General features: G+C 36.2%; 1 protein-coding gene across 1 annotated transcript in view; it reads left to right on the top strand.

Moving 5' to 3' along the window:
- LOC140160146 (uncharacterized) overlaps positions 1 to 12,258 on the top strand; it is a 76,109-nt gene that overhangs the window by 19,875 nt on the left and 43,976 nt on the right. The window contains 11 exon segments of the mRNA XM_072183423.1: positions 2,787 to 2,907; positions 3,646 to 3,855; positions 4,459 to 4,693; positions 4,695 to 4,738; positions 5,943 to 6,240; positions 6,779 to 7,017; positions 8,294 to 8,446; positions 9,390 to 9,526; positions 10,299 to 10,464; positions 10,767 to 10,982; positions 12,024 to 12,155. Of these exon segments, the coding sequence (XP_072039524.1) occupies positions 2,787 to 2,907; positions 3,646 to 3,855; positions 4,459 to 4,693; positions 4,695 to 4,738; positions 5,943 to 6,240; positions 6,779 to 7,017; positions 8,294 to 8,446; positions 9,390 to 9,526; positions 10,299 to 10,464; positions 10,767 to 10,982; positions 12,024 to 12,155 (1,951 nt within the window).

Genomic DNA, 12,258 nt, shown 5'->3' with positions numbered 1-12,258 from the left:
ATACGTTGCCAAAAATGTCAAAACTGATCTACCGAAAAACGACAGTTTAAGACTCTTGCCTTGAATGCTCGAAACCTCAAATGCATCTGTTGTGTAGAAATTGTATGCTATAGTTCTTGATTAAATATTCCATGCATGTTTGTCACATGATCAAAACAACATATGGCCAATTCCACCGTTACAGATACATGCAACTTGCAACTTTTAAGTGAATAGCACACATGTTTGCTGTTAGGATAACACTTTATTTCTTAGTATGCTACTAGTACACACTCTAATGTTCATTATAATGAAGCAATTTTGTTTTGGCTTTCTTAGTTAATTAGCTACAGAAATTAGAAACGAGCCTTACGGACGTTACGCGAAAGTGCCTGCCTTTTTGACAGATGGTACATATCCTTAAATCTCCATTCAGTTCTGTGTTTTATTTTTTTCTGTTAACTAAACGGTTCCAAAAAAGTAAGTCCCCCCCCCTAAGACATTTTAGTATAACCCAAAAACGGTTTGATAAATTTTCTTGTTTTAAAGCTTGGAACATAGAGTGATTAGTTATGCATCAAATGAGCGGGTTTTTGTTGCTACTTTTTATCATCTTTATTAAAAAACGCCGCCATTTATGAAATTTTCGGCCAAAAAAAATATGCATTTTTCTACATAGGCTTTCTATGCTTCAAATTGTGTTTGACAATTTTTTCCCTTTAAGTGAGTAATTTAATCAAAAGAAGCATAATTAAATTAAATTAAATTTAAGCTTTTCCTGATTTAGGTGTCACACATTCAAAAACAATTTTTATGGTTCAGTAAATAAATTCAAATGAATGCTGCAGCTTATTAATGTCTTTGAATAATGAATAGGCCTTCCTTCATGTGAGATGACTTCTAGCATCGTTCTTCTCTGCTGTTGGTCAAGCTGGTTCCCCGCATGCTGCAGGATTTGCTGCAAAGTCCTTTAAGGTGGTGTTGTCCTCACTTGTCCGCTTGTAACAAGTTGAGTCTTGATAATGACCACCCATATAAATGTTTTTGAACCGAACCACTTGAAGTGTATAGGGATCCAGCATAAAAGATCTAACCAGGAATATGTTGGTCCATTGGTTAAATTAATCAATGAACACAAGATTTATCATTGAAGTTACAGTTGTTCCTTCCTAATAAATTTACTTAGCATGAAAAACTTATTAAACATGTTAAATTTACGGATTTTAATGCATACAAAAAGCCAATTTAGAAAAGTGCAACTTTTGTTGCTGAATAAAATGTCAAAAATGGCTATATGATTACTCACTGAACAATAAAACATGTTTGAAATGTGTAAAAATTCATTCATGAAAATTTTTAACAAAAGTTATTTTAACAAAAAACAAAAATCAAAACAAAAATATAGAAACATTCCTTTTTGATTAATTTTCTTCAAGTGATAGAGGTCTGAAACCAAAAGTCATGCATAAAAAGCCTATGTAGAAAAGTGCAGCTTTTTTTTGGCTGAAAATTTTATAAATGGCTGTGTTTCTCAGTGAAGATGATAAAAGATAACAATAAAACTCCGTTCACTTGATGCATAACTAATCAGCCTATGTTCCAAACTTTAAAACAAGAGAATTGATCAAGCCGTTTTTGGATTATACCAAAAATTCTTAGGGGGGACTTATATTTTTGGAACCGTTTATATTGAGCAAGCCCCGACTCCATTCTATGTAAACATGAAAAGCAAGTTTGAAATTAATACTCCTGTATCGTCCTACACTGTTGATTTAGTGTTACGGACGTTACATTTTATCTCAAATGTAACGTCCGTAACATTTTTATGATGAAAAAAACTGTCAAGGTGCTTCCTTAGATTTTTTTCTTTACTATCTTGAAGTAGGTCTGACATCAATCTATGGAGGCATGATTAGCAAGTTTGAAATAAATGCTCCTGTTTTGAGCAATAATGTTCCAAAATTTTGTTACGGACGTTACAAAGGCACTTTTGGCATGGAATTGGCCATATGCTTCTGATCAAAGAAGTTGGATTAGATGAACTCTTATCCATGAATGCATGGATGCTTTTGAAGAAGACATAGTACATGTAGTTCACCTTTTGCAGTACATGTATATCCATACTTTCCTTGATTACCAAGGTTTTCTAAAAGCACAGGACAAATTTGTGCTTGCATTGTCATCAGCTTGCCCACTCTCGGCAACTTTGGGGGTTGCTGAATTGGCACCCTGTCTTAAACCAAATATTTAAAATAATAATTAACTATGGATAATACACACTTGTAGATGTGCCTTGATCCAGGGGCCTTGATTGCCCTGGAATCTTTGTAAGTATTGTTTTTTTAAAATTTTATTCTTTCACTGGGATTTACTGGAGGATTCTACTGTTCATATAATTCTCCCTTGATTTGATTCCCAATATGCGAGGAAGGTTTAGGTCTTTCTTTGTTGTCGAACACCCAACCTGCAACATCTTGCATAAAAGACCTAAACCAATGGGCTATGTTAATCTTTAATTTGATTTGCACACTGTTCTGTACCACATCTATTTGTAGTTCCACAGCATAATGTCAGCTGATAAATCATGCCTGTGCTTGCTCAAAAATGTCAGCATTTTTAAATTTGGAAATGAGGGCAAAGTTGAAAATTTAAAAATTGTTAACTGTTCCCTCATTTCCTTGATTGACTCACCTCTGATAAATGTATGCATTGTTGTTCTGAATATTGAATTTCCAATATGGTGATAATATTTCAAAGCACACAAAAGTAGAAGTATATGTACATGAATGTGTTGTTTTGTTTTATAGGATAATACATCGCCCACCAACCTGACTCTTATACAGACACTTGAAACTGAAGATGTTTATGATATTGCACCAATTAACATTGCTGGTGTCATGTATTTGGCTGTGGCAGAGAGCAATTCAGGTAAAACATAAAAACATGTAATGTGAAAATAATTGTTGAAATATAGTTGATATCATTGTAATTCTTGCAGAATGATGAATAAACAGGTGAAGTTCTTTAATAACGAGATTCAGTGACAAAGAAGACAAAATGCATTTTACTGTGTAAAAAAATTGTAATATTGTTCTTTGTTGACAATGTAATATTTATTATAATAGCTGGATGCCATATTCAGAATGGCATGATCACAGCAATATAAAAAGATCAACTTGATCAAGTGGTAAAGGGATTATGCAGGCAGACAATTTGTAAATGACAAACCTTTTGGGTGTGAGAATAGTGAATTTTTTTGACCAAATACATGCATGCCTATTCCATTATCTATTTTGTCCAAAAAATGTCATGCCTGAAATTGAATTTATACTGAATTACTGAATTTGAAACATTGTCATACAGGTAATCAAACAGATACAAAATCATCCCTGGAACCATCCATTGTCACATGAACTGTATTGACCAATTACCAGCCAGGTCTATTATATTGCAAACTGAAGTACTATTCTAAATCAAATTAGAATATCAAATTTAAAAACCGTTGCTTGGCGGGAAAAACCATGTCGGGTGTACATGGATTCAGGTAACCATATTTCCATGGGGTTGTATTTTATTTAAACTGGAATAGCCCATTGTTTTGCTAATAGATAAGGCTTGTAATTAAAAGATTACAATTGATGTCAAATTTGTTTTCTCTTTGAACAGATTCTGATCTTTTCACGGGCACGGTTGTCTATAAATTTGACCCAACTTTACAACAATTTGAGCATGTGCAGAGATTATGGACAACAGGTGCACGACAGGTTACAAGTGTAGAGATTGAGGGTGATCCATGTTTGGTGATTGGTGCGGCGTATTCTACTGTGGATAGTAATGGCTTATCACAGGAGATGTCGGCTGCCTACTTGTGGCTAGGTAAAGCTTAAGAAAATGTTGTGACCAGCTGCATCAATTAATGGCAAAGCTGCAAAATAACAGAAATTTCTCAGCCAATTTATGTTTTGTTTGTTTAGCATTCTTGCAATTTCATGCTGTGATGAACTGAATGCCAAAGACTTTATTTTTGTCCCAAATATAAAATTCTGACCACACTTTATTGTGGGATAGACTTTTACGATGGGAATTCATAACAATTAGTGGGTTTTTAGCTGGTTCGCCGTCGGACAAGTTTAGTACTGTCAAGCCAAGCTTGACAGTTCTAACCTTGTCCGACGGCGAACCCGCTAAAAACCCACTAATTACCACACTTTATGTCATTTGAAATTTTGGTGTTGTGCTGACAAACGAGTAGAACATATTTTAGAAAATTATAGAATATATGTATGAGGGATACAAAACAAATATTGTGTAATGATAGAAATGTAAGCACTCGGCGAAAGATGGATTGTTTCATTTGTGAAATGGAATAAGCCATCTTGCACCTCATGATTTTATTTTTCTACCATTATTGCAAATATTATTAATGACCATGATGAATTTATTAATATTTATCTGCAATTGCTTAATTTACTCCAACAGGTGCTCATTTTGATCGTTTCGCCTCGTTTCCTACCCATGGTGTAAGAGACATTCATGCCTTCACAATTCATCAGCGTAAATATCTAGCTATTGCCAACTATGAAGACAACAATGGCAATGTCAATATCAATTCAGAAATTCTTGTCTATGACAGCCATCTACACGATTTGGAACATTTTCAGTTTATAGAAACAAAAGGAGCAAGGGATTGGGAGTACTTTGGTTCTGGAGCAGTCATCATCGAGAGCATTTTTGGCTGTTGTGAACAATCCCAACAGTGGTAAGTTGAAGAAAGTAGCAGCCATTTCATCCTTGGCCCCGACTGACACACACTTTGACACTATATTATAGGTGGACCAGACCCCATAGCCACTACCCTCTAAAAATTATTTTGATTGGCTCAATACATGATATAGCCCTTTTTGTAACCAATCAGAGGTGTGGTAATAGAACAGTAAGTTCAGTTGAAGGCAATTAAGCTTAAAATTGCTAAGAAATCTATTTTGATTGCTTACTATCACGCCTTGAAGCGTAACGGCAAATTGTGTCGTGTGTGTTAGTATTTTGTACAAGCAGATAGTTCCAAACACTAATGCCTGTAACTTTTCCCTCCACCTGAAAAAAGATGGCCGGTATATCAGTTGCCAACATATTTAAATGGACTTTCAGAGATCTTTTCAAGGACCAAAATTTTATGATAAATTAGGGAAAATACCCTTAAACCATTTTCTTTCAAAAATATCGATAACATATGAAGCAAATTGATAAGTTAAGTCTGTCTTTGAGATGAGATTGCATTCCCTATTGGATTTGCATAGAATTCCTTAACCTATGAGAATTACCTGCCGATTGGCCGAAATAATTGTGTCCAATTTTGAACCAATCAAGGGGGGTATTAATAAGATCATCTGCAAATGCAAGTTTGACCATAAATAGTTCAAAGCCCAGTTGTAATTGCAATTAAAATGAGCATTTAAAGTTATCAACCAATCAGAAATGCTGTTAGTAGTGTCGAGGGGGTTAATCTCCAGCATAAAGTCACGATTTGTCTTTCTTGGCATGAAAACAAAGTGTCTAGTTGGTATTCATTGTAGGGGTTAGTTACTACATAAGTGCAAAAAAATGGCATGCGAGGATTAGTGTAGTTTGGTATTGATTTTATCTGTGAATTTCCCTTTAAACTACAGAGGTCATACCTGTGACATCACATGTCACCATCTTGTAGGTACAGGCCTTCTCACCTTAAGCATTTAATTCTTAACATACAAAACACCATGCCAATCCACAATAAGTTGTGTGATGCTGTGCATGTATGCCCAACGCAGGTACCTGCAAATCAATATGTACCTATAAGATATGGCAAAAGGAGGAATAACCTCTATATAATGCAGATTTCTCCTCCAATATCATCTAGAGAGATATTGAGGGACAGTTCTCAAAAATATTCATAGCATATTCATTGGTTTTATTTCTTTAACCTGCAGATGAACAGCATACATCAATGATTTACAAATACTTTGATGGCAGATTTGTACCATTTCAATGCATTGACACAATCGGAGCAGAGCGATGGCATGCAGTCACAAATGAGGATAACCACCTAGTCCTGCTAGCACTAGCCACGGTGAATGGAGTACAGTTCTATGAATATGATGGCTGGTGGTTTAAGCTTACTGATAACCAGTATTCAGGAGATTCTCTGGGAGGCTCCAGCTTTGGCTTTGTCTCGTTGCTGTGGGATGATAAATATTTATTTGGTGTGGCCGAAGGGTATAATGCCGGGTGAGATTCATTGGTCTATTCTGTGTCAATTCCGAACCCTTTTTGAAAGATTTCACATATACTTGAATTCATGTTATGTCTTCAATCCAGCTGGAAATGTTGCTAGTTTGTGTTCAAGTCCTATAGTATTGTTGAAATTTAAACCCAGTTGAATGTTGGACAATTTCCCCCAAATTTAGCGTAGAACTATAAGGCAATAGAAACAAATTAGTTCGATCTTTCGATCAACCATCGATGCTTGGTCGATCCATATTATTTATGAAATCAATTAATTTACCGTTGTTTATTGTGATAAAATAGCAATTTGTGCCTGTAGTGATATTGACCAATATAAATTTAGCATCAATTCTAATTAATTAGTTGATAGTTCATCAATAACAAGCATCGAAGCAGCATCAACGGTCGATCCAAAGATTGAACAAATTTGTTTCTGGTGCCTTAAAGGAAAGATTAAATCCTACTCATTTGTGTATCTGTTGTTACTGCTGTTACTGCAATCATGTTTATATTTGTAAATGATTTATTTCTACCCACATAGGCACAACATATTTGAGTTGACCTTCCAAGAGTACAGCCCATTAGAAGAAAGACATGAAGAGGTAGCAGCCATTTGTGTGACGAATACAGAACGATTTGGAAACTTGACCCATGACCAAGAAGTAATGAGGAATGAGACTAGTAACCTGGTGTATATCAACTCGGAAGAACCACAGATTATAACGGGGGACATAACACTTACAACAAATGTCACTGTTGAAGATATAGTGGTTGATAAAGGTGAGTCCATTGAGACCAGTAACCTGGTGTATATCAACTCGGAAGAACCACAGATTATAACAGGGAACATAACACTTACAACAAATGTAACTGTTGAAGATATAGTGGTTGATAAAGGTGAGTCCATTGAGACCAGTAACCTGGTGTATATCAACTCAGAAGAACCACAGATCATAACAGGGAACATAACACTTGCAACAAATGTCACTGTTGAAGATATAGTGGTTGATAAAGGTGAGTCCATTGAGACCAGTAACCTGGTGTATATCAACTCGGAAGAACCACAGATTATAACAGGGAACATAACACTTACAACAAATGTAACTGTTGAAGATATAGTGGTTGATAAAGGTGAGTCCATTTGAATACACAGAAACAAGTAATGAGGAATGAGACCAGTAACCTGGTGTATATCAACTCGGAAGAACCACAGATTATAACAGGGAACATAACACTTACAACAAATGTAACTGTTGAAGATATAGTGGTTGATAAAGGTGAGTCCATTGAGACCAGTAACCTGGTGTATATCAACTCGGAAGAACCACAGATTATAACAGGGAACATAACACTTACAACAAATGTAACTGTTGAAGATATAGTGGTTGATAAAGGTGAGTCCATTTGAATACATGGAAACAAGTTGTAGCCACTGCAGATGTATCCCTCGTATTCCTGTTGAGATTGGGTAACTGAACCAGATGAGGCATGGAAATTAAGAGTGCAAGACCCTGTTCACACTAAAAATGCCTTCATTTGATGAAGATTATAGCTGATCTCATAATTTAATTAAGCCTGTTTAAGGGCTCATATTGAAATGCCCTACCACGTTTTCACACAGAAAGAAGGCCGGATTCCCCTCGCTAAGCGCGCCTCAGGAAAGCTCGGTCATAAAATGGATGGATTATATGCATCAGTGATACACCCTGCCCAGGATTTTAACAAAAGAAGGCTAGCACATGAAAGCTGCAGGATGGCGCACACCTTCCTGTGTAAGGGAATTTCAATATGAGCCCTAAATGGAGATGCAGTCCAATTCACACCAGTATAACTGTTAGAGATACACATGTGTGGGAGCCTATACAGCTGCAGAGTTCTTAACCTTAACACCCCTAAATACCACAAAATACCGCAATGATAATCTATAAGAAGCAATGGCAGCCTCCAGGGCTAGTATCAAGAATAAGATTTTTTTTTAATTCATGTTAATACATTCAATGTTACCGACTGTTGGTTTTACTAGATCGCATCACATATTTTTGTTTTTCTTGTTCAGTGTATGTTACATTGGGAATGGTACTGGATGATGCAGGATTAGCTCAGCTGGCTGATATCAGGTCTCTTTATGCTAACAACACATCGGAATTAGGTGATCTAGAAGACTCATGGAATCGTACTCTTAAGATACATAGTGACCAAACTGTTTCAGGTAAATGTCTTGTAGATAACAGTGTACTTAATATTAATACATTGATATTACAGAAAATGAGTCAAGAAGCCAATCACATGCAGTTTTTGAGTTGAGGCCAATATTTATTAAAGCAAATGTTTTGGGTGCTTCCCCCTACTGAGAAAAATCATCCACATGGGGGTGGAAATGACACCCTAACTACCCTTATATCAAGCCTTGGGATATTCTTTATAAAACCCATACCATTCATCTTGTGTGCCAGCTTTACTTGTCTCAATAATTGAGTACAAACACTGCTAGATCATGCTCCTATCGGTAATGCACTGATGAGCCTGTCTTGAATCTTGTCAACTGGCAGAACTTTCGTCCACGTTGCAGTGCATGTTTGGAATGGACTCCCAGACTGTAGTTTGAGATCACTGATTATGGTGCTCAGTCCTTCGATGAGAACCATGTATAATATGTACATTAACATTATGATTTAGCAGAAGGTTCTTGAGTTGACACTCTCCTAAGCTGCTGTGAACCACTGATTGGCCAATAAGGATTACTATAGTGTTCTGTTCATTCGTAATGGACTATTGTTCACCTTGCATTTAATTTTTAAAAACACCTTCAATCAATCAATCAAAACCTTACGGACAACATCTACATCTATTAATGTATTATAGATTTTTGACTTCCAACACATTTTGATGGTGATTCTGTGATAACTACCCGTCTGCAATCAGGATAGTTTTTTTCACTGATGTATACCACAAGTTCTCCACAGATGTAATGATAGTTGTGTTGTGATGTTGTTTACCCCTTATCCCACCTGGTATAAATATGCTATCTTAGGTTTCTGAGTTCTTATATGGATGACCTCTCGCCATTACTTTACTTTTGAATAATGCAAAACTCTGTACCAATTTTTACTACATATGTGATATATTATTTGTATTCTTTATTTCTTTTTCAGGGGAAAAAGAATTCAAATCCATTATGGTGTCCAGTGATTTGACGGTAGAATCGCTAACGGTGGAGTCTGGTTTCATCAGTGGTAATATCAGTGTGGAAGATTTGGATAATAACACGGCCAGGACTGACAGGATACAGGTAGGCTTGTGTGAAGTTAGGGCCGGGTAGAGTAGGGAGTGAGGTTGTACCAAAGATTTCGGACTCAAAATTGCTGCGTGTGTAATGCTATAGTAAATCTGCTATATTTCTTTGCCGTGTATATAAAATAATGTAGCTCCTGATAAAAGTCACAAATTAAATAATAGGCATTTTTTGAGGTTTGAGCTTACAAAGGTTAAGAAGGTTAAAAAATTTGGCTTACGTGCACGAGAAATGTGACATTGACCTTATTTACTCTACAACTCCTGAAGTAAGCACTTTAATGCAATATGATAATGGACTTTTTTTTATTCCTAGCACTGAGAGAAACAATGTATATTACAGCATGATAGAACAAATATTAAATTTTGGTCCTATTATGACCTTCGACGACCCCTCGTGGGAAGCATACGAGGCATTGAAAAAATGGAACCAATTCTAGTTTATACTTTGAGGTGTAAGGATGCGGAACAAACATTGGTTTGACTAATTAATAGGAAACGATGCCAATTCAAAAATCGCACCTTAGCGCCATGTACTATGTGTGATGCATATTTCTATGCAGTGTCTTTTGATGCATACGTGTGTATGCCAGCACTTTGAGCAAATGCTCACAATTTGATGCCAGGCCCAATAAAATGCAGCTAATGTCACAGTCTCACCAAGAAGAAAAATAATAGAAGAATCACATCTAATAGGGATGAAAGAACAGGTCTTGGGGAAACGAAACTTACTGATGTTAAAACATGTTCCGATTCTTGTTGTTTTCCAGACATTTACAGAACATATTACATTTGCTGATCAAGTCAACATGCTAAGTAATTTGTATGTATCAGGGGAGTTGGATAATGGGATTGATACAAGTCATCTTGTCACACTGTCCAGAAATCATACAATTACTGCCCAGAAATCCTTCCAGGATTCCATTGATATCACAGGTAAGTCAACATGCTCAGTAATTTGTATCTGTCAGGGGAGTTGGATAATGGGATTGACACAAGTCATCTTGTCACACTGTCCAGAAATCATACAATCACTACCCAGAAATCCTTCCAGAATTTTGTGACGGAAATTGTCAGAAATCATGAAACAATTCAAATTTGTCTGTTAGAACCAACTAATTAACTAATTGATAAGAATTTAGCTATGTTTCATATTTTTCTGGAATTTGTGATACGGCAAAGGGATATTTTATGCAAATTATGTGTTATCATAATTATAATCTATTACTTTTTATTAGGTAACCTTGATGTGGAAGGCACTATAGACGGCATCAATATTTCACCTGAAACCATCATGTTATCATATGGAGACCAAACTTTTACTGGGGATTTGACATTTAATGTTCAACTTGACTATGAGGCTGATGTGAATATTGATGGCTTGGTAGATGGTGTTAATTTAGTGGACCTAGAAGACCGTGTAGTGCTAACAACTGGAGTTCAAACTATAACAGGTACTTGGAACCATTTTATTCACTTGTTCATGTATTTGAGACGTTGTCAAGTCGCCAAACCTGTACTCGATCACTCATTTGATGCAGATTCTGCAGGTTTTTTCCAAACTGGAACATTGCTAACAAAATTTACGATTGGGAAGTGACTGTTTTATATAAAAGTAGTAAAGCTATGGCCATTGCCTTGCAATTGTGTGGGCCTGGAATGCTACCGCAATTTACCTGTGCATCACGCATGATGCTCACGCTTTCTAGCACTAAAATTGTCATTTGCTACATCCACCGTTAGACTGTTTTGAGCCTGCTATACACAAATTTTGTCAAAAGTTGAAAAGGTTATTTATTTGTAAATTTTCAGAGTATGTACAATCATGATTTTATTTTACATAAAATTTACCAAGGTCCACCCAAGAATACAAACAAAATACTGTTTCATTGAAGAGAAATAATGCTCAAAATTGCAATCATAACATGTCCTGCCATATAAGTCTTGGAGCTAGTCTTCAGTACTTGTCATCAAGCTCAGTCATTGACACCGGGTATATGTATTGTATGCTATGATTATCGCGTAGTCGGGGTGCTGGTGACGCAATTTGCACCATGGTTACACGATCTCGGCACCCGAATGACGGCTCCCATTCGTGCATCAAATTTTGTGATTCGCAGCGACTTTTTCAGGCTCTCTAACATGTGCAAGTTGGTTGGTCCACATTTCACAGTTGGAGCCTTGGTACTATGTCACTACAGGAATTGATCTTTCTAAGTTTTGATTCAATTATATAACCAATTCACCGTTTCGATAAATCCCATAAGGCTCTGCTGCTAGACATGAGATGTTGTCATTTGATGTCATGCCTGTGCATGTACACATTGTGTAGCAAACATTGGTATTGCTCATTTGAAAGTGTGCAGTAACAATGTATGCATCAAAGGTCTCTATGTGCAAAGGCTTATGGGATTTACCAAAAAGGTGAACATCATAGTACTGATTAACCATTTGGTTACTAATTTAAACAATACATTTTTAATATTTCACTATAGGGGACAAAACTTTCCTTGGCCCTGTTACCATGGATGCTGGCATGATCAGTAATGATTATCTCATAGATGGTGTTGATATTGTGTCATTAAATGAAACTAGTGTGAGAATATCAATGGAGCAGGAAATAACAGGTAGGTTTTAATAGGATACATTCAGTAGAAGAGTGAGCTCCAAGGGGGGGGGGGGTTCTTAGAAAAAAATTTAAACGGTGATGTATACCTTCTTGTTGCAGTT

Source organism: Amphiura filiformis, chromosome 9 (genome assembly GCF_039555335.1).
Source record: "Amphiura filiformis chromosome 9, Afil_fr2py, whole genome shotgun sequence".
NCBI classification, from domain to species: domain Eukaryota; kingdom Metazoa; phylum Echinodermata; class Ophiuroidea; order Amphilepidida; family Amphiuridae; genus Amphiura; species Amphiura filiformis.
The sequence above is the reverse complement of the archived record's forward strand: the minus strand, read 5'-3'. Positions and strand labels throughout refer to the sequence as shown.